The sequence below is a fragment of the Sceloporus occidentalis genome, unplaced genomic scaffold (genome assembly GCF_023333645.1).
Source record: "Sceloporus occidentalis isolate IW3139 unplaced genomic scaffold, rSceOcc1.0.p SCAF_37, whole genome shotgun sequence".
NCBI lineage: Eukaryota > Metazoa > Chordata > Lepidosauria > Squamata > Phrynosomatidae > Sceloporus > Sceloporus occidentalis.
Window position 1 is genome coordinate 1,215,001 of NW_028317017.1, and position 26,042 is coordinate 1,241,042.

The window sequence follows — 26,042 nt, forward strand, 5'->3', positions numbered from 1 at the left end:
GCGCACATCACCCAAGAAAAATTAGAGGGAACATTGGTCCTATGTATATCCATTGCCATAGGTTCCTCCTTAATATATACTGAGGAAAAATAGTCATTTAAAGTTTCTGCTTTTTCCTGGTCCTCCTTAACCAACACTTCCCTCTCTGTTTTTAGTGAACCTACGTTTTCATTTTTTGTTTTTTTAGAATTTATGTACTTAAATAATTTTTGGGGGTTAGTTTTGCTCTCTTTGGCAATCACCCTCTTATTTTCTAGTTTAGCCCATCTAATCACCTTTTTGCATGCTTTATTGGCTTCCTTATATCTTATATAGGATGCCTCTGATTCGTCTGATTTAAATGCTGTAAAAGCCATTTTCTTATTTTAAATTTTCTGCTTAACGTCCCCACTAAGCCACATCGGTTTCAATTTGTTTCTTTTATATTTGTTTCCTAGTGGTACATACTGAGAAGTGTACCCTGCTAATATTTGTCTGAAAATACTCAATTTTTCCTCTGAAGAGTTTTTGCCAGTCAATAAGTTGTAAAGCTGCCCTTATCTTATTGAAATTGGCCTTCTTAAAATTATACGTTTTAGTATTCCCCATGGGCAATTTCTTTTTTGAGTTTATTTCAAAAGAGACCATATTGTGATCACTATTACCCAAGTGCCCCCCCCACTTGAACGTTAGACAAAAGATTAACATTGTTTGTTATCACCAGATCCAAACAAGTATCCTTTCTAGTTGGTGCTTGTACCAGTTGTGACATGAATGTGTCATTTAACAGGTTCAAAAACCTGAATCCCCTTGCAGAATAATTATGATACAGGAGCTGAATTTAACACTTTCACAACTAAATGTAGCATTAGAAATATCCTCCCTGGTATTTCTGAATGCCGGATCCTTTACAGAAATACTTATTTATTAATGTTAAATTATATCTTAACATGGCATGACATAGAAGCAGGTACTGATAGTACTGAAAGTCTTAAAAGTGTTTATGTTGTTTTTATGTGAATGTTTTTATGTGAATACAGCTTTTTAGGGGTAAGAACCAAATTACAGATCTGTTAAAGTTTACTTGTTTCACATAGTAGTTAATATTTATTTTTTTGTGAAACCCCACCTGTAAAGTCTGTCAGTAAATATATTGTTTTTCAGGGGAAATGTGCTGATATCCAGCTACATGTTGAATTACGAATCCTACAATAAGCACATAAATTGCTGCCCTACAGTATGTAAGATGTCTAAACTAATGGAAAGTAATTAGTTATTTAGTTATAAGTAATTAGTTATACATTGCATACACTGCAGAGCAGCACATTGCCAATGTGTTTTTTTTTGCAATATATGAAAGTGACATATATCCTGGAAAACACAGACAATGTGTTCAGCCTCCTGTAGAGCAAAAATGAGAAAATCTCACTGTGGTTTATAGCACATGCTTGTGCCTAAATCCTCCCTCATCAGCCCGTATCAAACATAATATTTATATTATAATGGAACGATGGCTCTGTACTGAGGCTTTCAGTACTGAAAAAAATTGCTTTTTACATAACAAAACAGCTACCATGGGGAACTGAGAAGGCCACACAAAGAAAGCTATATACTGTTCTCAAAGTCCTTACGTAGGTCCAGACTTCAACAAAGTTGAGTCCTTATTCTTTATTGAGGGAAATGGTTTAAGAGCTAAACTCTTGTATAAATAGCTAAACCCAGACTGCTGAATTTAGAGAAGCTTTCAGTTAACATTGGTTTTATATCACTATGGTGCAAATTTATAAGGTATCCTGGTAGGCATTATATCCCAAGGGTTGCTGTCAGGCCAACTATGTGTACACATAAGAGATAAGAAACTTTGAGAGACTGAAGGAAATGTGTGACTGAAGCAGCAGATATCCTATAAAACTATACCCAATACACACATCTACCAAATAAGACTTTATGAACTAGAATGTATCACTAAAAAATGTATTTTTACATCACCAAAATACCACAATAATAAAATAATCTGAAAAGGCCTTTTTGTTTTAATTTCAGAATCAATTTATACTATAATGTAATAAACTACTACTGTAATGTAGTCTCAGCGCAATATTTATTAGCTTACAGTATATTCATTTATTATGGCAAAGAGACCCCTGACAAACAGAGATGTTATTTAAAAAGTAGCCAAACACAAAATTAATTTGTAGTACCGGTATTTATAACTTGCTTCTTTATTTTCATGTAGATCAGATGCCTATAGTCCATTTAAGCAACCTGTTCAGAGAACCATCAAAGTTGATTTCTTCAATATACGATACATAGCTCAATGTCATACCAACTAAAGTCCATATAACTGTAAATACAATGATTTTCTCACAGACTAGTGATCAACTCATACATAGAACCAGTAACATAATTCATATATGTACTCAGTAGAATCAGAGAACACAACATTCCTGCTTCCCCAATATGGTACCAGTCTCCCCACTTTGTGCACCCCCAAACAGTGAGCTGAAGTACAGCACCGCCAATCCCCCACTTGGGGTTCCATGCCTGCCAGCTGTTTCCCCTCTACATTGCATAGACATACTCAGAGAGAGGCTGTATAATATCGCAGGGGTGTAACTAGAAGCACTTGGTTTGTAACACTTGGTAAAAGGTCTCTGGAACATGGCTGCAATAAAAGGGCATTCTTGGTTATTTGGTCTCCGAGGCATCACATCCATATTGACGTGTAACTAGGTGCTATGGCTCAGTAACATGGTTATTGACTCAAGGCCATGATACTCCAATAACAAGAATCTGAGGAGCATCTATGTCCTAATGACATAAAAAAGCACCTCTGCATATATTAAATGCCAACTGTCCCTGATTTCTAAAGAAAGTATTTTTGTTCCCCAGTATCTTGGTTGTAGCCATGTACGCATTAGGTCTATATTATCAAGCTATTTCTCCCATTTAGAACAGCATAATAATATGTATTCTACCTTGCACGTGTGTATCTTTTGTGGAAGGAGTCCTATCAGCTTAATGGTAGGCATTCTGTTGATACCTAGTAGCACACTGTGAAGCGTTTGCCTTGCAGCAAAGTGTATTTTTTTGTCAGTGTTACCATCTATGGCAAGAAACACATGAGAATGGACAAGGGCCATATGGGTGCAGTTCTCTGGCAGACAGGGCATAGCTGCTAACAATAAAAATGTCCTGGGACTCCCTGTGACTTGGAAATCACGTTAGATCATGTCACTAAGCTCTAGTGTGCAATGCCAATGAGAATAAAATCCAAAAATGCTACATTTAGGTAACAAAACAACAGCTGAAAACTGTATGAGATCCAGGTAATAAATCTGCACTTTTAAAATATTAACCCTTTGTATACTAATGCTGAGAAATGCAGTGACCTTACAGTAATGGGACCATGATTTAAAGTAGGCTTAATTGGCAAGTAGTATACGAAGAGGCAGTTGTAACGGAAATAATAATCGGGATTTATAATTATTTGGCATACTTTAACAGGAGGCAGATCTGTGCATATGCCTTTGTTTCTCTAGACACCATCTGGTGGCTGTGTGTGGATTTTCAAGTAGTAGCCCAAAATCTTCCACTACAGAATTCCATGGAAATGTCCCTTTGCCATTCCTATCCTGGCTTCACCTGATCCCAGAGCCCTATGCACTTTGTATTATCTGCACAGGAGGTGGCAGGTACTGTAGTTTGTGTAACTGGACAGGGTAACTTGTTACTTGGCTGTCATGCAGCTTTATTCTCATGCCCTCTGTGCCCTTCGTGTTAAGATTGGTTATTGAATAAAGTTTTCCCAGCATAAGGGCGCTGCAAAGCGCAGAGTGGAAATAACCTTGTCCATCACCCAATGAGGGCTTAGTTTTCCTGAAACTAGCAGACAACGGGGTAAAGATGGTGTGGGGCAGTTAAAAATCAGACCTTTTGTTTTAACCCTTCTTATATAGATAGATAGATAGATAGATAGATAGATAGATAGATAGATAGATAGATAGATAGATAGATATAGGTATATATAGTATCTCACAAAAGTGAGTACACCCCTCACATTTTTGCAAATATTTTATTTTCATGTGATAACACTGAGGAAATGACACTCTGCTACAATGTAAAGTAGTGAGTGTACAGCCTGTATAACAGTGTAAATTTGCTGTCCCCTCAAAATAACTCAACACACAGCCATTAATGTCTAATACCTTGGCAACAAAAGTGCACCCCTAAGTGGAAATGTCCAAATTGGGCCCAATTAGCCATTTCCCCTCCCCGGTGTCATGTGACTCGTTAGTGTTATAAGGTCTCAGGTGTGAATGTGGAACAGGTGTGTTAAATTTGGTGTTATCGCTCTCACACTCTCTCATACTGGTCACTGGAAGTCCAACATGACACCTCATGGCAAAAAACTCTCTGAGGATCTGAAAAAAAAGAATTGTTGCTGTACAAAAAAGATGCATGTCCAAAGTCCGGCCCGCGGGCTAATTGCGGCCCGCGTTCCAGACTGATAAGGCCCCACAGATAAGTTGCCCAATAAAATTTGCATTTAATTCTAATGGTTCAAAGAATGTCAGGCAAAATGGTCGGCCCTCGCACAAGTTCACTTCATCAAATCTGGCACTCTTCGAAAAAAGTTTGGACATGCCTGGCCTAGGCTATAAAAAGATTGTCAAGACCCTGAAACTGAGATACTGTATGTATATATATATATATATATATATATATATATGTGTGTGTGTGTGTGTGTGTGTGTGTGTGTAATTGAGTAAGGCATATAGAAAAATATGACATACTTTATTTACAGTTTAATGTCTAAACACGTTTTCTGTTGTATATATAAATATACTTAAGTTATGTACAAACAGAAAACATTCTGAGCTCCTAGAGGAACAGAGATTTGAGACACAAAGAGGGACTGTCCCTCTTAAAGATGGAATACTATCACAATGTGCAAATAGCACAGAGTTACCTCACAAAGTGGAGGCAAACAAATGTGCTTTCCTTGAAATTCTGAGGCTTTCAATATGAAGTTTATACAAATTTAAAAGACTTAAACGCTGGTAACTTCTAGGTAAGTAAGTCCATTTGTTTCCACCTCGTGAGGCAACAGCACATATACACCCTGTGCATTTTATCCCAGATCGTGTGTATGCGTTGAGTAATGGCGCATTATGTACAATAATATGGCCCCTCAAAATAATGGGGGATATATCTGTTTTGTACTTTGTCCCAGGAAGCCACTTTACGTTAAAACTATCCTGATGGAGAGATTCTTAGGGTCGCACTCTCATACTTGCCAATTTTTGCTTCAGGTGTCCTGGGACATGGAGGGGGTGGGGCCTAAAGTAGGTGGTGTGTGGCATTATATGACTCCACCGACTTTAGGCTCCACCCCCTTCTGTTCCAGGATGTCTGTTGCTCATTTACTACAGTCCAGGCTGTGTGTGTCTCTCAGATGTACAAAGCTTGAACACAATGCTGCCTGTGCACAGTGCAATGAATTGTGCATAGGCAGTATTTTATGATCTGAATTTGACAGGACCCAAAACAACATGACTGTCGGCAGGTATGCACTCTTGAGCTTCTCAGTCTTCTACACTGACAGAATGTTATGTTGTGGAAATCAGAAGTTGTGATGACCACCAGACTTCTTTGAATGTATAAAAGTTTATTTCGGATACAAGGAGCTGCAGAGAGGCATGCACAAAAGCAGGCAGGTCTGACAGATTTACAATATTCCAGAATATATATTGACATAAGCTTTCCTGCTGTTTATCAAATTAGCCTTTAGAAAACTTTGAATTAAGTCGAATATAATTCACTAAAGAAAGTATAACTTGAAGTCCCTGCAATTTAGAGCTTTCATAAAGCCCAGTATTATGTCAGCTTTGCTCTCGTAACTGGATGCTCATTACATTGATTTTTAAGTCATTACCTGTTAGTCAATTATTTGGAGGTTCTCATGGTTAGGACATTGGGAAAGTTCCCAGAAATACTATGTGTTGTGTATGCCACCTACTGTTTCAGCCATCTGCAAACTATACATATATATTAAATACAACCATGTAAAAAAAGAGAGCTTCACTATGACCACACTCTGTTAAGGTATGGTGACCCAGCACACCCTACGATATAATAGTTATGAAAAATATCTATACATTTCCCAGTTAAAATCAGTAAACTTTGTTTTGTTCACAGGTCTCTGCTGAGGATACATTCCCACACAAAGTCATATACACTCTTACAGACCCTCCAGCTTTCGGATACTTGGTGGCTGTTAGTACTGAGCCGTCTTCTGATGGCTCAGCAAGTTTAGACTCTGTCCAGACATTCACCCAGGATGATATTAACCAGGGCAGAATCATGTACCTACATTCAGCTTCAGAAATGCTTCCTGATCGTATGACCCTAGAGGTGACTGCAGGTGGTGAGACATCTCTGGAAATTGTGGTTCTCATAGAAATTCTCCCATTCTACATTCCACTGGAGGTAACCGAGCTTAAGGTAAAAGAGGGAGATATAGCTACACTAACCACCGGCATCCTACAGGTATCCAGTGAGTATTTTCTGGGACTCCATCTGGAATTTATTATCATATTCGCTCCCAGCAGAGGACGTATACTGAATGCAGACAAGGAAGACCTGAGGACATTCAGCTGGAATGAGGTAAGGACAGCTATAGTCCATCATAGCAGAGTCATTATACTAATAACACCCTACAGGCTAAATGAGTAAAACTATAACAAAACCAAGTTAATCTTGGGTAAAACATGTCTTTTGGATTTCATTTCGTCTTTAATGGCAAAATATATAATTATTATTGAAACATGCAGTGGATGTTCTGAGACAAAAGGGTTTTAAAAAAAAAAGCAGAGCCTCCCCTTAGATCCCTTGCCGACTGCTTCACCTTTAAATCTTTGCTCAAGAATCGTTCATTAGGCCGTTTTGCTATAAAATGGATGACTCCTATTATTTCTTGAGGTAACCGGGTGACTTATTTTTAGTGAAAGTCATTTGTTATCCAACATTTTAAATCATGTGTACATGTAACTTCTATTCATCCTTTGTAGCTGGATCAGGGGAGGGTATTTTATGAACATGACGGCAGTGAGACCCTGAGTGACAATTTCACCGTTGTGGTAAACGCTACAGATATCAACCATCAGAGTCAACCGGTTACTATCAATGTGACGGTACAGGCAGTAAATGATGAGAGCCCACATGTGGTCACCAACAGAGGCCTCCAGGTAAGGACAAGCCACACAAATGAACATGCAGCACCATGTCACATATAAAGATAATTAATAGAACATAATCTCAGAGCTTTCTTCTATGATGGGTCCACCTCTTTACAATAATGCAAATTCATCGCCCATTGAGTGGAAACTTCTATTTTTATCTTGGTTTTAATAATGATGAGTAACCATGCAACCAAACACACAAAACCACAATATGTGTAAGTATTCACGTACAATACAGAAAGTGAAAGAAAACAGGAATATGCAAAAGTTGACTCTCTGCATCACTTGCCCTAAGTGAAATCAGTCATGGTCATAGTACAATCAAGAAGGCTTAAGTGAAATTTATCACACTTTTCTGCATCACTCTCTGGTTAATTACCAAGGTTAAATTCAGCCCAAAATATGGCACAGTTAAAGGCAATCTACCATGAGAAAAAGTCTCACCTGAAAGTTTAGTCCAATCATTCTGAACAAATTCTGAGTAGTAAATATATAGATCATTATAAAAATGATAATGCTAGCATACATTACAGATGCTCCAACATTACATTGTATATGTGATGTATTTTGAAGAACAGATATAAAGTAAGATGACTTGGATTTATTTCTTTACATCTTTTCAAGCCTTTAATGTGAGAAATCCCCTTCAAAGAAATGAGACAGCTAAGTCACTTCTTAGGGAACAGAACTGACACCTTTTCCATGACCAATGTTGCCTACATGTTGCAATCATAACTTTTCAGCTGTTGTTGGACTACAACCCATGTGATTCTCTGCTAATTTCTATCTTGGGGATCTCCAACCCAGGGCCGGCCTTAGGGGTGTGCGACCTGTGCGACCGCACAGGGCATAGCGCCCTGTGCGGTCGCCTGCCCGGGACTGCCCAGGCGCCGAGCGGTTGCTCGTGAAGTTCTCAGCAACCGCTCGGCGCCTCTTACTCTCCGTGACTCCATCGCGGTGCCGGCATCTCATGTTGAGAAGAGCGAGAAGACGGATGCCTCCCGCTCTCACTGCAGGACTCCGGCAACAAGGTAAGTGGGGGGGGTGTAGTTTGAAGGGGCAGAGGGGGGGTGTAGTTTGAAGGGGCAGAGGGAGGTAGTTTGAAGGGGCAGAGAGGGGGTAGTTTGAGGGGGCAGGGGGGGGTAGTTTGAAGGGGCAGAGAGGGGGGGTAGCTTGAAGGGGCAGAGAGGGGGGGTAGCTTGAAGGGGTAGTGAGGGGGGGCGCCAGAGGAGTAGTCCGCACAGGGCGCCACAACGCCTAAGGCCGGCTCTGCTCCAACCTTTAGCTACTCCATAGTGTTTAAAAAGGTGCATCAAGATCAAGAGAGAGTTGGTATTAAGATAGGAAATTGTGGATCACTCATTCTCTCTGAAATACTCTTATAAATTGTCAACATACTGGTCAAACATCAGAAATAATTGTAAAACCGCAAAGCATAGAAATGAGGAGAGTGCATCTAGTGTATACTTCCCCTCCAGGCCAATTTAGACATAATGCGGAGGAGCCATTGCTACACATTTTAGGAACAATATGTTCTTTATTAATAAAGCTACTCTTAACGGTCACATGTTCCTTTTTATTTAGTACAAGGATTAAGACATTAAAGAACCCATTATAAAGAAACCTCATTATAAGGCTTCTTCTTCTTACTGCAATATGACCTAATTTTAGAAACACAAAGCATTAAAGTATTGGAACACCATTAGTAACAGAATAGATTTAACATAGACAGTTATGGCAGAAAAAAAACAATTGGCCGATTTGGTCTGCCCTTTTTGAATCACGTTTGACTTCATTATTTAGTATAGCTTTGGGCATATTCCAAACTTTCCTGAATTCCTTCATTGTGTTTACTTGTACTACTTCCACTGGAGGTGTATTGCAGGTATCTACTATGTTTTTTTCCATGCCTATGACATGGGATTGTGTAGGGTTCCCATTCTGTTACTCTTCTTTCTCTGTGCATTATGTATGTTTAGTTGGTAATTTAATAGTGGGAAAATATTTTTTGGAAAGTATTTGCTATAGCTGCATGTCTTGTATTTGTGTGTGTCATAAATTAGATGTTTATTGCCTGCACCTGGCCTCGCTTGTATCCCATGTAACATTAACAAAGAGTTCAGCTAAAATACCAAAAAAACACCTATGTAAGGCATAAATATTAGCGATTCAGTCATACCATATGGCTATATATTGCTTATCCCCACACTACGTCAAAGTACCCCAAGTTTGGCGAGTCTGATCCAATTTTTACGGCTATATTGCTAATCAAGGAGCTAAATCGCTGCGACTGCAGTGTATTTTAACCAAATGATAATCTCATGCAAGCTAAAGCCTTTTCTGGACACCATTAATTAGGCACCTGTGTGGCTCTACACAAAGGGGAGCACGCAGCCTAAAAAAGCATATAACGCATACACAGATTCCCGGGTGGCTTCTGTAATAATAACCGATAAGTCCACAAAACAAAGCAAGAATTCAGCGCATACCAAGCAAATACCATTTAAAAAAACAAGGTATTTTGTCACGCCATATATTACTAAGCCCACCACCACGTCAAAATACCCCAAGTTTGCAGAGTCCTATCTAATTTTGTCATGGCTATATTGATTACAAGGAGCTAAATCAGTTTTTAACCCAAATGAGACTCTCATGCAGTTTAAAGCCCTCCTGGACACCATTAATGAAGCACCTGTGTGGCATGGTCATTGCCATTAGTTTTAATACCTATACAATAGATAAACATGAGATAAGAAGTAGTTCATCAATAACAATTTGAACTTATAGAAACAAAAGCTGAAACAAGCTAATAAAAAAAACTATTCTCACTCCCAGCATGTGCTTGTGTGTTTCTTGGTTGCTCGAACTACATAATCAAACCCTTAACCTTTGCTGTTTCTGTAAATCTTCATGGGTCTTAGTGCTATTGTTTGTTCAAGCAGGGTATAGGGACCTACAGGAAGCTTTCAGGGCGGGGGGGTCTGCTGACATAGTGAAATTAGGAAAATTGTCCCCAAAAAGCGATCAGCCAAAAACACATTTTGCGCTCTGATCACGTCAACACGCACTTTGCAGCCCTGCCAAATGCACAGCGTCACTCAACAAGCATGTTGTTTGTAACAGGTGAGCTAACGATTTATGCTGTGGCAGCATGTGGAATAACATGCAACAAAACCTGCTGCCCGTGACCCACATTTCCGACAGAGCACTCAAGAGGAGAAAGTCCCTCTGCCCCTCCCTTATCATCCTGTCCCTGGCAAGCTTGTTATTCTATCAAAGAAAAAAAATTATTGCTGATAACATATTAGACCATTATTTTTCCTTATCAGAATGGTTTGTGTTAGCTGTTTGACAGTTTAATTTCGCCACTTCACACATTATCCTTAGCATCCCTAATATTTATGACAAATTGCAGCTCCAAAAAGTGCTTCGGCATGTTGTAAGGGAGCCTTACATTTTAGCTCTGTCATATACTTTCTGAAGCAAGGAGATTATTTTGACATCATCAGAAGTGAATGCACAACCCTTGCTTCAATTTTATGTGTTTATTGTCTGTTTACAAATCCTATGCTGTGAGGCACAGGAGACTGGGTGATCAGGTTGCTTTGCATATAGCAGCAAGATTGCCTTTGGCTTTTTTCAGTTAGAGCTTGTGGGCTCTGCTCAGTAATACACATATTTTGGGGAAAAAACATGGTTTGGAATGCATAGTAATACCCAGTGGCCACGTTTGCCTTAGGGCTCCACAGCAGGTGTACTTGGGCCATTTAGAATCCATCGGGGACTAAAGGTCTGTAGGACATGATAGTGGTCTGTGCAGCCACCAGCAGAGACCTCATACCATTGATTCTTCCTTAGCAGTTTCTCTCCTTAGGTGCAACTGGGGTTAGGTTTGATGTGGGCCTCATTTTGACCAAGGAAACTCCCCTATCTCTTCAACTATGTGTTCTGGATTACGAGAGAAAACCAAGTTGACTTTCTCAAAAGTATTTTGTGGTTTAAAAAAATTATATTTTATAGATTGTTGCCGTATTTAGTCGATATGAAAATGTCTAGCCACACAGAAAGCATGGTAGATATCCTTCAGCAGTCATACCTGCCAGCTCAGAGCATGCCTTCCACGTTCCCAACTTTCCAAGTCTAGGTTGCCTTGTGTTTAAAGCCTCAATGTCAAGGGACATGGGAAAATTAATATTTTGCAGAGCAGAGTTGCTCAAGTCAGCCAAGTATTTTCAACAGCTCTTTTTTAGGCTATTCTGACCTGATCACAGTTAGATTTACCAACAAAAAGCATGAGACGTTGTTTCATCCACCTGTGTCATGTGAAAACTAGTATGATAGGTATCCACTTTCTTTAATGCATCTTATCTTCACCTTGCTACTTTCTAATATGTCAGAAAGCTAATCCACCTACCTCCTCCTAGTTAAAGTCAAGTTTGCTCCCGAAATAACTCAGACTTCACTTCAGTCCTCCGCTCTTTCCTCTTTGGGACTAGATTCAGGTTCATACCCATTCAGTTATACAGAGCCTACCTTTGAGGGACCCGGCCAAGACTACCCACTGACATTTGTGAGTACTTTCATATGGATTCTTGAAAAACAAACAAATAAATAAATAATGCACATTACCGAAGGTAGAATCTGCAGCTGATTCGCTGTTTGCAGTAGCCAATTGGTGGTCTGAACACATAGCCGCCTGCAGCATTTGCCAACCCAATGCTGGAGCTGACTGGCATAAGTCTATCAACCAAAAATAGCTGAGGGTCGCAGGTAAAGGGGCAAATGCATATGCAGAGATTCTGCAGCATTTCCTCCCTGGATTTGCGAGAGGGAACACCATGAAAATGTGAAGGGACCACGTAGCTATACTACGCAATAAAGTGCATATAGTGGTTAGTATGTCCATTAACATTTCACTCCTTGTGGCGGAAAAGCCATGCAAAGCTTTAGGCTTCATATATGCATCCAAAACCAGGCCCTAAATCACATTAACATTAGCTAGTATCAGTTCTGTACATTTATGTGGCCACAAGAGGGCAGTAAAGGACAGGCTTTAGTAGAAATGTACACTATGCTTTGCCAAACGGAATCATGGGAATATAACCAATGCGTGTCTTAACCCTTTGGGCTCAAGAGCATTGTGCTGCACCACCTCTCTGTCAAAGAGTCATTCTCAACCTGCTTGTCTAGACAGGTAAATGTGTCGCAAGAATTTGCAGTAGAAACTCCCATCCATCATGACACAGGCTTCAAACATCTACAGGAAGATATACTAAGCAGTAAATAATTAAATGGTGAGAGTATCTGTGTCACTGGAGGGTGCTTCATTTTGTATTACAATAGTATGTGATTTGTGACTACCCAGCTACAATATTATACAATGTATACAATCAGTTACATTGGTCAAGAATGTAGAAACAGCTCTAAGAACTATATTTACCAGGACATGCTCTCTGAAAATGATGGGGAATGAGAATATTGGTGTTTGGGATAACACTAGCAGAGCCATTGGGATACTTCCCATAAAGTCATAGGAGTCAATTCACTAAATGGAGAGTTGAAAGAAGATATGTGTTTTAACAGCCCTTCTTGCTGGAGGACTTTGCAGGTGTTAATCCTTCATGATGACCAGTCAAGTTGGAGATGTGAAACCAAAGACAAATCTCCCTGTAGTGGAAAAAAAACAAACTCATTCTCTGTCCTAAGGAGAATGGCCAATCATAAAATAATATGATAAAAGTTAAAATGTAATTTGAATTGTAGTGATTATTCCCAATTATGTACATTTGCATTATCAAGCACCACTTGTTATTATGAGTTCTGCATTCTGTATAATTCAATTACACAGTGACATTCTTTGTGGTATATAATGGCTTTGTTGGCATTACATTACAATATGTTACCACAACATGAGTAGTAGACAGTGACATACTGTATAGTCAGCTTTTTATGCTCTTTAATTGCAAATTTATTTTTGGTGACAAAACCACATTAAATTTATAAACTGTCTTATATCATGAAAAGCCCATACTGAAGAATAACTGGTGATGCATTTGAGACCAGGAATTATTGTGGTTAGTGGCAAACCCCTGAATTTATTAGGTGGTTTTGTAGTCAATACACTTTTGCATTATTGGAATAAAATTTTGTATGCGAATAATATTCATAGTTTTCCTAACCTGGCTCCCAATACTCAGAGAAGGTGCTAAATTACACTAATATGCTGTTAATAATACCATTATCTATAGGTAGGCATATAATTTAATAGCATTTCAGGATGAAGAGCGTTTGTGAGGCTTCCTATTTAAAGAGAAATATTAAAACATATGCCCACGTTATGACAATAATAAATATGTATAAAGTACCCTTTTACATCATAGTGTAATTTCAATATGCTTTTGTAAACCCGGTGATTTCAGATTTATCTTCATGTCGTATTAAAATACGCATCTGAACAGAGATTTACAGCTGTTGAAAATAAATTAAGGGCAGAAGTAAATAGACTTCATGTGCTGAAGCTTGAAGTTCCCTTTTGTAATCATAAAACCAGCTTCAAAGAAAAATAACTGCCTTTCATTCAGTATTGAGCCTCAGAAGAGGAAAAGGCCATAAACCGAAATATATGAAATACAACAATACTGGAATTCACAAGTTGGTGAAGTTTAACCTCTTGCTGGCAAGACCATTTAGCGCAGGAGTAATGAGACAACAACAGCAAATATAAAGGCCTCTGCAGTGACAATAACTAGGAATTGAATTGCTTAGTGTGAGATCTTCATTTTCTGCAAAAGTGCAGACCATTGAATTGATTCAAGCACCATGTCTCTCGACAACTTCACAGCTTTTACAAGGTCATTCCATCATTTTTCATGTATCCATTTCCCCATCATGCTTTTCTAAGCCATGCACAGGCTTTGATATTTTACTTTGGATTTCTCCCATGGTATAGGTGCAACCGATGAAAAAGTGCCAATCGTCGGGTCAGTAATATCACTCAAGTACAGTAATATCACATGCACAGGTGTTTTAATTACTGCCAAATTGGTTGGCAGTAAGGTTTTTTTATTTAATTATTTTTATGTATATTGGTGATGATACTTTGGTTCCAACATTCTATTTTTACATTTTCTGAGTTTTTAATTTTGAAATTCATTTCTCAACTTTATTTTTGTGCTCCTCCCTATCAAAGAGAATGTGATTAGAGACCTTTGTAGACCCCAGGGATCTTTCTTGTCATTGGAACTGAAAATGTGATCATGTCTTTGTACAGAGAATTATTTGGCCTCACTAATAAAATGATGTTCAATTTTGGGCACAAATTTATAAGAAAGATACAGTATGAAGGAATTGCAAAGAGCTAAAATATTACTAAATAACAATACGTAAAATGAACCACCAGATGGTATTATGATAACATAATCATTTTACTTTATGCTTTTTTTGGCAGCATTGCTTTCCTGATCACAGTATAGGTGATCAGTGGAAGGGAGTCATCAGAATCCACTATGGTGTCTGTACAGACCCAGATGGATCTGCTTGTGGTATACCCGATGACACTGCCAGAAGGGAATGACCACACATCTGTTAGGATATTTAAATCCCTTTCAGCATGAGCACTGTTACATAAAATCTGTACACATGGAGCCTGTAGTGATAGTTCTTCCTGGTTGGGGAGACCAGTCCCCTATCTTCTCCCCAGGATGAGCTTCAACCAGATCAAGGCTTTTGTAATACCCAAGACTCGACACAGCCTTAACCCAATGGATCCAAACACAATTCTCACATGTCTTGGCATGATCTCTAATGAATCTAGACCTAAATATACATATGTATAAAGCTTTCCGTAACAGCTACTAAAAGACATGATCTGCTAAGTTAAAATCATATGAACAATATTTAACAAAACAAGACAAAGTAGAACCATGCAGTGTAAATATATATATATATATATATATATATATATATATTACTAAAAGCTAAAGGAAAAACATATAAATACGGTATATAAAATATACATGTGATATTTGACTGTTGTCTATACAACCACAAAACATAATTTCAATTTGGTGATTTTGTCTTTTCCTGAGGCAATATGCCAGATGATCTGCCTCCTCTCCGGTACCGCACCAGCATTAGCCTGTACCAGAGACTGGAGGTCAGTAACCCGATGAAGTGATGACCGGGAGGTAGACGAAATGAGAAAAATCAAGCAGGGTGTTGAATTGTATAGTTAGATGCTAGAGGTTGGTTTACAGTTCTCTGGTCAGGCCTCACCTTGAGCATTATGTACTGTTCTGGAGACCCCATCTTCACAAGGATAGTGATATTTTAGTGAGTTCAAATGAGGGCTAAAATATTGAATGGTTTGCATGATAAAAATGATGGGGAAGATATTTAGATACATATAACTTGGAGAAAAGAAGAGAGGGGAGATGTGATAAAAACATTTAAGTACTTAGAGGGATTTAACAAAGTACAAAATAGACGTTTAGTACAATGGAGGAACATGTTAGAACAAGAGGTTGTAATCTTAAACTAGAGGGTTCAGAGGCTTAGAGATAATGTAAGGAAGTTTTGCTTTATTGAGGGGGTGTTAGAGAAATGGAACAGCATCCAAACAGAAGTGGTAGGGAGGATGATACAGTGAGGTAATAAAGCTATCGGCATAAAGCTATCCTGAAGCCAAGACAAGACCAAGGACTGATTAAGGTCTGAGTCTTTACATCAAGAAAAATTAGCAGACTAGATGGCCTGCTGTCAAACTCTATGTATCTAGGTCTGACAAGTTCATGTACATGGTGGTAGTCAGACATTGAGAGGTATGAACAAAGCGTGACAGTTTGACAGATCAAATTATTAGTTAAAGCTTATACTTTCAACCTCCTTCATACCACTTCATATTTTAATGCACCTTCTTTTCTCATTCTAGCTTGCTGCATGTTTATAACTTGACACCTGGCTCACTGGTCCACTCCCAACATTAATACACCTGTTACAGATGCAATGTGATCCTGTTAGCAAACTAATAAGGGAACATGAGTATCTGGATAGAGTAGAGACAACATAGAGGGGACAATAAGGAGGGAACAATAAGCAGTACCCGAACAACCTGTTTTCTTGTTTCCTCGTTTTAACCAAATGATGCGTATGTTGTTATGTTATATAACGTTAAGAATCACCCTAAACCAGCGATGGCAAACGCATGGCATGTCTGCCACAATGGGCATGCTACGGCCTCTGCAGTGGCAAACAGCCAAGGTGCCAAATGACCGTTTCACATTTTAAATTGACCCAAAATAAAGGGAGAGCAAGGTCTGTTCATACAGACCTCTGTTTAAGTGCCCCCTCACAAAGCGTGCCAGCCATTGATGCTGAGCTCTGTGATATGATGTTGTTTCCCGGCACTCAGCACAGAACCTGCCCACACCATGATGGAGCACAGAAACAGAGGTTTGTAGAAACAGACCTTGCACTGTCCCTACAGGAATTAAGAGAGGTAAGAAATGGGGAGAGAGGGGAGACATCGTAAGAAAGAGGAGAGATGGTAGGAAAATAGAAATATGAGAAAGATATAGGAGAAATGGCATATACGGGGAAAGAGGAGAAATGGGGACAAAGGGGGGATAGTGGCAGCATCCATCTGGGTTCCATCTGAGAAGCTACCAAGCACGCTTGCACTCATCCGTTTATTCTGGGTTATGGAACCCATATGCTGCTGCCACTGCCCTTTCTTCCTTATATGAGAAAATGCTTAAACATAATACAGATTATTCTTCAAATTATACACACACACATATATATATATATATATATATATATATATGTGTGTGTGTGTGTGTCTTGGCAAGCTGTGTGATATATGCACTGTAAGTGTGTATGCGTGTATGTGAGTGTGAGTATATGCTTGTGTGTGTCTTTATGGTTTTTTTTCTGTAAGGTGAAAACCAAACTAGACTAGACACCATTAGACTAGACACCAGGGGTAGGCACCAACATGCAGCGTGGGCAGTTTGAGATCTTGGTTTCATGCAGGAAATTGGCCACTCAAGCCCAAAACATTCACCATCGCTGCCCTAAAGTAACTGTATCTGCCAAGTACTGCAGTCTCTAGACAGATAAAGGATATCACCTAACACATTAAATCAACTAGTTCTAAAATCCACAATAAGCAAATTGCTTTACCATTTTAGTTCAGGTAATACTCAGACTGATTTGCTGCTTACAAACTGACCATCTGCATCACAAATCAATTTAGTGCACAAATATGTGTTTACATTTTTTTCCCAAAGCCATAGACTGAGACAGCCAACAGAGGTGTTATATTTAGGGAAATGTATACAAAAATAGATATTACACTTTCATGTTTAAAAGCTGTATAATTATGATACATTTTCAGTGCTTTGATGATCGTAATTATGTTGCTTCTTTCACATTAGATATTGGAAGAAGATACAGTGAACATTGATGCCCAGGTCCTGCACACTATCGATGCGGACTCTCTCCCAGAAGAGCTGGTGTACTCCATTCTGCCCCCAACAAATGGGCAGTTAGTGCTAAAAGGATCCAGTGGTGGGGTTTTGAGCTTCACACAGAAACAGGTGGACCAAGGAATGTTGCAATTTCAACATAAAGGTGAGGTATCGATGCTCAAAACATTGCACCAATGACTTACTGTTACGTGTGAGATAAAAGTTTGATGAGAGGGAGTCATACCAGGGGATTGATAGAAAAGAGGGAATAAATAAAGGACTGATGCTTTCAAGCACATGTGTGGAATACAACACCTCAATGAAAAACACAGGTGAAATAAGAGTGGACACAATTAGATGAAAGAACAACTATTCCAGAAGAAGCTGAGAGGAAACAGTGCCTGTAAGGGTCAGATTAGTGAAAGACAGACAATGCATGAGTAAGACATTAGTGAATTGAGCCAGCTTTATGTCTCTCTCTCAGGTCCTTTGGATGGGGGATTCTTCTTCACAGTCTCTGATGGAGAGCATCAATCTTTGAGGATTTTTTTCCAAATCCATGCCATACCTTTTACGATCACTATGAAGTCCATACAGAACCTCATTGTTTGTCCACGTGAGTAAACCTCTAGTTCTGTGGTTAATGTGGTTTAATGCTTTTTAATGCATGTAGTTAATGATATTTTAAGTTATTGTTTTTGAAGAATATGGTATATACCACTATTTTTTATGGATTAATTCTGGTTTTATTCTTTTTGACACAAGTGTTGACTTTGGAAACATTTTTACATTGTCTCAAATATCTTTCCTGTTACCCTTTTTGTTTAGTTTTTTTTCTTGTTTTGTTTTTTGTTCTTAGACCAGATTTGTAAAAAACCCAAAAACATGATAATGTAAACCCCTAAACTTCATCTACTTTCTCATTTCCAGAATCCTTTAAGCCAATAACTAGCCAGAATCTGATGGCAGTAACAAACGAGAGAAAGAACCCACCCCCTGAACTGGTTTATCACATAGAGACACCTTTTCAGTTTGGTCAGGTTACACGATTGAAAAATGGAGAAGAGACAGCAATAACTAACTTTACCCAGTCAGAGGTAAGTATCCAGATCCAGATATTGCAGAGATCTATTTTCTTTGTATCCCAGCTGTTTTCTTTCACTTCATTACTGATAAGGAAAAAAGAAACTAATCCAAGTACAAACAGGATAATGTGCAATGTGTTATTGCATGGGAGCAAAATCTTGATCGCTATGCAATAAATAGGCGAGTGCTTGCCTGTGTTTTCTTTGCCCCAGCTCGTCGGTGCCCCAAACAGCTTGTCTGTTTTTTGAACAATTTTGAATGGGGACGAGGAGACAGGAACAAGTGATCACAGGGATCACCAGCCCCCCCCCCCCCCCCGGCCCTGTCGCAGTAGTTATGTGCATTTTTGTTATCAAGTATTTATGTATTGTTTTCTAGTATTAAAGAAACCTGCTGAGAATATCTGTTTTTCTCAGGTGGATGCAAATCTGATATATTATCAACATGTTGCACTGGACACCCCATTTTGGACAGTGCAGGATTATATCTCATTCCATGTGACATCCTCTTATGTTGTGTCCCAGCGCTACATCCTGAATGTGACTGTGACATTCCAGGGGCCTTGTCCCCATCTTCAGACGCGCCTCTGGAAGAACGCAGGTGAGAGGACTAGGTTCATGCAGTTTGGTTGCGTCCCAGTTTTGAATATATATATTATATATAGACACATAAGAATATATACCATGTTGACAACAGCAGGGGAAATTTGTCTCACATTTCATTTCTGGACTCCCCTTGAAGCAGAATCAGAGATACACCGATCAGCCATAACATTATGACCATTGACAGGTGAAGTGAATAACACTGATAATCTTGTTGTCATGGCACCTGTCAGTGGGTGGGATATATTAGGCAGCAACTGGACATTTAATCCTCAAAGTTGATGTGTTGGAAGCTGGAAAAATAGGCAAACGTAAGGATCTGAGCAACTTTGACAAGAGCCAAATTATGATGGCTAGATGACTGGGTCAGAGCATCTCCAAATCTGTAGCTCGTGTGGGGTGTTCTGTAGTGGTCAGTACCTATCAAAAGTAGTCCTAGGAAGGAAAATCAATGAACCAGCGGCAGGATCATGAGCGGCCAAGGGTCATTGATGCGCGTGGGGGGCAAAGGCTGGCCCGTGTGGTCAAATCCAACAGACAAGCTACTGTAGCTCAAATTGCTGAAAAAGTTCGTGCTTGTACTGATAGAAAGGTGTCAGAACACATAGGGCATCACAGTTTGTTGCGTATGGGGCTGCGTAGCTGCAGACCAGTCAGGGTGCTCATGAAGAAAGGCAAAACCACAGATTCTTTTAATCAGTTTGAACTAGAGAAATGGTTGATTGGAGTGGAACTATGGGAAGATGGATAAAGTGGTACAGAGATACGAAGTGATAGAATCCATATGGAACAAGTGACACAAGAGAGCTAAAACACAACATACTTCAAAACAGACACCACGCCGTAGCACAGGCTATGAAGCAGCTGTCTTTTCTTGGTGAAAATCTAAAATTTGTTTTGTTAATAGGTTGATGCCACAGAACCTTAGCTTTGTTTGTTTAGTTAAACACAAATTAATCAATGAATGGGTGAATTGCTTAACTAGAGTGAGCCATTAATACTTTGGAATATAGTGGAGCGTATGCCAAATTCTATTTGACACATTTGGATTAACCCCTTAACGACAATTGCCGGTCCTGGCACGACACGGAAAAGCATGTGCTTTACGACAATTGACGTGCCAGGACCGGCACGTCTTTAAACGGGTGCAGAAAGCGATCTGTTTTCGCTTTCTGCACCCAAAAAACGTTGCTGAATGCCTCGACCTCGAGGCATTCAGCAACGCCGCGATCGGAACGAAGGGGCCATCTCTGGCCCCTCCACGGGGCGTCAACATCCGCCATACTTTGTATGGCGGCGGACGTCCGTTTTAAAAGCGTTTAGGAGGCGATCGACGATCGCCTCCTAAACTTAAATGGTGTCGCTGGAATGCCTCGATCAGGAGGCATCCAGCGAAACCAAACACTTACCTTTCGATGGGCTGTGACCGCTCCGGAGAGCGGCCACAGCCGCAGCTGCCAGTGATCTTCGCCATCAAGCAAGATGGCCGCTGCCCTGTAACAGGAACCAACAAATTTTAAAAGTTCGCTAGATGGTCCAGACCATCTAGAGAACTTTGGCTCCACTTGCAGGTTGAATACAGGTACTGCATTCACCATGCAAGTCAATGGAACCCAGCTTTCTAATCACAGTGTGATTAGTAAAAATAAATAAAAAAATAAAATAAAATTAATAATAATTAGAAAAAAAATAGTAAAAAACTAGTAAAATGTAAAAATCCTTTCCCACTGATGTCACTATCAGGGGAACCTCCAAGTTGAAAAAAAATGTTAAAATTTTTTTTTTAAAAAGACAAAAAAATATATATATATATAAAAAATATATTTTTGTGAGCAAGTCCTAAAATTAGCATATTAGCTTAAAACAATTCTCGCATGGAAAGAGTTAAAATACTGGCATATTAAATGCCCGTGGGGTGTCTACTTTTAAAAAAGGTATGATTTGATGGGGTAAATTGAATTGGCCAGGTTCAACAACGTCCCAATTAACACCGGGGGAAGGATGGCCACACACCTAATTTCCAATTAGAAAAATGCACACGTACCAAATGTGGCCTTTTAGTTCCCACAAAAATGACAAACCCATGCATGTGGGGTATCACTGCACTCAGGAGATGTTGCTGAACACATTATGGGGTGTCGTGTGACAGCGGCATATACCAGGAGCTGTATATTCATACATAAAGTAGGTGTGTGTGGGAAAAATACACACACAAAAATACTACTGCAAACTTTGAAAACATGCTGGTGGTAAAATGTGTGCATGCAAAGAGTTAAAATACCAGCATTTAAAATACCCTGTGGTGTCTAGTTTTGAAAAATATATGGTTTTGTTGGGCACACTGAAATGGCCCGGCTCAAAGATGTACCAAATAGGGCATGGGCAGTGAATCCCCAAATGCCAAAGTTCAACATTGAAAAATGCGCATGCCCCAAATGTGGCCCTTTTGCCCCCAAACAGCCAGGCAAAATCCTTCATGTGAGGTATCGCTGTACTCAGGAGATGTTGCTGAACACATATTGGGGTGTTTTGTGATAGTGACATATACGAGAACCTTTTAATTCATACCTGAAGTAAAATGTGTGTGACAAAACAAATGCAAAAAAATGACTACCACAAAGTTTGACAAAAACTGGTGGTAGATATGGTGCATGGAAAGAGTTAAAATACTAGCATTTGGAATACCCTGGGCTGTCTAGTTTTCAAAAATATATGATTTGATGGGGCAAATTGCATTGGCCGGGTTCAAAAATACCCGAAATGGCACATGGGGGGAAGAATTACCAGATTTGGAAAAAATGGCTTTGAAATAGCAAAACACTGCCTGTACTTATTGCCCCATAATGGGTAGAAAAAAGCAAAAAAACATAAAAACATTGGCTATTTCTAAACTCAGGACAAATAGTAGAATCCATTTAGCAGGTTTTTTCATTACCTTTTATAGATGAGTAAAAGATTTTTCAACTAAAAGTTAGAAACAGTCATTTTTTTCTAAATTTTTCACCATATTTTATACTTTTTTTTAGTAGTAAATAATATGATACAATCAAAACAATGTCATCTAAAGAAAGCCCTTCTTGTCCTGAAAAAAACAATATCTAATGTGTGTGGGTTCAGTAAACGGGAAAGAAGAAAATTACAGCTAAACACAAGCAGCGCAGAAATGTTAAAAAGGCCATTGTCACGAAGGGTACAAAAAGTAAAATCAGCCTTTGTCACGAAGGGGTTAAAGAAATATAATAACATGTTTGTTGTCATAATAACAAAATACTAATAACAGGAATATAAAAATAATATAGTTGCTACTTGTGACGGACTCGTCCCTTCAGGCACACCGCTGTGGATATTATACAGCCCAACCACCCGTTCCCCTGGAACCCAGTTTCTATGTTATACCCCTTTTTCCTATTGCCCAGAAGCTGCCCTCTGCCGCCCACACCGCCAGGCCCAGTACCAGGACATACAGGTTTTACTTTTGGAACTGCTGGGCGGCTAGAATAGCTTCCTGTCCCACTATGTGTACCAGCAGGATTATCTCCACGGGGTGCCCAGCCAGGCTCCTGCCTGACTATCGGTGGAAGATATCAGAGGCTAATCCCGTTATCTCCCCTATTGTTCCTGGGAGACCTGAATCCCCCATTTTAAGGGGGCGGTTATGTTACTCAGACGCCTCCTTCTGTGTGTTGATGTGATTATATGGATATATATACCTGTGTCTGTGTCCAGTAAAGTGTTCTTAATGTTATACCCTACTCTGAGTCTCGGCTAGTGACTGGGGAACCGGGGAAAGTGTGTGTGTCCCGGGCTAAGAGAGCATAAGATAGCGGAGGTAGTCGGTTGGACTAGCCAGATCCGTGACACTACTTAATGTATTAATACTAATACAAAATTTGTATATAAAAATATCTTTGTTCCATGTTCAACCATTGGACAATACATGAAGACCTGGATTCCTAGTTGTGTATGCAGTTCAGCCACAGCATAAGATCAGGATAAGAAGCTACTTCAAGTAGTGTATGTGGACTGAGGTTGCTGCTTATTTAAGCGTATTTGAATGTTAGAAATTGCCTCCTCAAGCATGGTACAAATTATATCGGAAAAATATGGATATAAATATTTATGGAGGGAACGCTTATTTATAATTGTTTTCAGTTTCCTTCTTGTCATCTTCACACTGATATGTATATCTATTCTTCTCTTGTTTAATATTACTTCACTCCATGTAAATTAAATAACCTATGCTACATCTGTCTCCATATACAGGTCTCACTGTCCTAGAAGGTGGCTCTTCGCCCATCTCACGTACAACACTTGATGCTTCAAACCTATTGGCAAATCGCAGCTTCTCGAGTATCTCGCATGATGTAGTATTTCTTGTCACCAGACTGCCTTCTCAAGGCCATCTTTCTATCCAGGGTTCGCCCCTTGACCCAGTGCGTCCACATTTTTGGCAATTTCACCTGGAGCAAGAAAGCCTTCTCTATTCCCACACTGGGTCTGGTATACTGGAGGACACCTTTGAATTCAAAGCATGGCTATGGCCAAAGTTAAAAGCATTTAATATACCACCCAGTGATGTACATAATATAATTATTACAGAGACCCTTAATATTACCATCATTCCCACCCCCAACCAACCCCCTCTAATGTCAACACCTTCTTCACCCCTAAATGTTGCACCAGGCTCACATGCTGCCCTCTCCCCAGTTCACTTATCTGTACAAGATAGGTATAGCCCACCAGATAAGATACTTTACACTGTTATTGATCTACCAGTAGGGATTACTGTGACAAAACAGGAAAACATGTTGGTGCCAATCTCACATTTTACACAAGATGATCTTGCCAAACTAAACATTGTCATTGTGGCTAACAGCACTGCCAGTTCTGGTACCATGCTTTTTAGTGCTGGGCATCAGTCACCTACAATAATGATGGTACCAGTGAAAGTACCTGCTGTGTATAAAGCTGTTCTTGAGGTCCCACAAGCCCCGGGAACATCAGTGTTGACAATAGATCATGTTCCACCAGTGGTAGAAGGGATGTCACAGGAGGTCTTGTATAAGGTTACCAAGCAACCAACATATGGGCAGTTGATTGCTGGGAATGTGCCAGTGACAGAGTTTAGTTGGAAGCAGTTAAAGGAAGGAGATGTATTTTATATGTTTACAAGCTTCTCTTCTTCCTATGATGAGTTTAGGTTTCTTGCCATGCCCTATAGAGGTGAGGAAGTAGCTGGTCTAGTGGCAATTAGCGTATCTGGAATGGCTAAGATAGGAGATCAAGAACTGTGGCCAAGAGGATGTACAGTGAAACTTGGAAGAGAGACAGTTGATGCAAGCGAGTTGGCCATGCGTACAGCAAGTGTGCCGGAATTCAGAGTCCTTCACCAACCCCGTGGAGGGAGGTTGGTGAGGTTTCCTCAGAAGAAAGGCAAGGGAAAAGGCAAAACCACAGATTCTTTCAATCAGTTAGAACTAGAGAAGGGGTTGATTGGAGTGGAACTATGGGAAGATGGACAAAGTGGTACAGAGATACAAAGTGATAGAATCCATATGGAACTAAGTGCAAACAGGGTTCCCCCTGCAAATATCACTGTGAGGTTTAGCACTATACCCTACAACTCATCTTACCCATACAGAGTAACTTTGCTAAGAGTCACAGAGGTTTTGAAAACTACTCCATATCCAATACATCCGATATCTAACACAGCAATGGATACCACACACTTAGAACCTAATACACAACTAGACTTAACCACGCATTTAATAGCTGCAACAAGGATACAATCAACTACACATTCAGAATCAAGCACATATTCACAATCCATAACACATATAGAGTCAACCACAACAAATACACAATCAAACACACATTCAGAACCCACAACCCGCATACAATCAACCACACAATTAGAACCCAAAACATATTTAGAATTCACCACACACTTACAACCAACAACTTCACAATTAACAACACATTTAGAAACCACAACACCTCTCAAATTAACCACACATTTTGAAACCACAACCAATATCGACTCAACCAAACAATTAGAACCTGCAGCAACCTTGGAATCGACCACACATTTCAACCCTACAACACAACTACTGACAACAACACATTTAAAACCTACAAGAAGTTTAGATCCTATCACAAACGTAGACTCCACCACCTTTAACACAAATACAGCAACAGTCACAAACACAGTGAGCACAAGTCCAAACTTGTCTTATACTACCACACATTTTAGAAAAGTGTCCTCGAGATTCTCTGATGCAGAGAGCTCCACAAGCAACACAACCCAAAGTTTGCTTTTCAACAGCTCATGGAGCCTAGCAGTACCAACATCAACACCACCAGAGGAAGATGATGCTTTGCTTGGTTTCATGGGTGCTCATGTGTATAACATTATAATTCCCATTTGTCTAGTTCTCTTTCTGGTTGCAGTTGGTCTTTTACTTCTAATTTACCTTTTGCGAAGAAAAAAGATGGGCATGCATCATGTTCAGAAAGCTGCTACATCTTCTGCCAAACCAGAGAATGGAGCCAGTGACAGGCAAAACTTTCGGCCAACCGACCCAGACAGAGGTATTCCTTTATGTGAGGTTGGAAATGGATCAGGAACACAAGGACAATCTAGAAGCCAATATTGGGTCTAA

The 26,042-nt window shown here is 39.6% G+C and overlaps 1 protein-coding gene across 1 annotated transcript in view; it reads left to right on the plus strand.

The window, feature by feature from the left end:
* The window catches only part of LOC149297679 (chondroitin sulfate proteoglycan 4-like), a 45,968-nt gene extending 19,926 nt beyond the window's left edge, over positions 1-26,042 (plus strand). Inside the window, exons 5-10 of the mRNA XM_089488162.1 lie at positions 6,181-6,648; positions 7,053-7,229; positions 17,660-17,855; positions 18,623-18,789; positions 19,303-19,378; positions 23,644-26,042. Of these exons, the coding sequence (XP_089344288.1) occupies positions 6,181-6,648; positions 7,053-7,229; positions 17,660-17,855; positions 18,623-18,789; positions 19,303-19,378; positions 23,644-26,042 (3,483 nt within the window). The remainder of the gene's footprint in view (positions 1-6,180; positions 6,649-7,052; positions 7,230-17,659; positions 17,856-18,622; positions 18,790-19,302; positions 19,379-23,643) is intronic.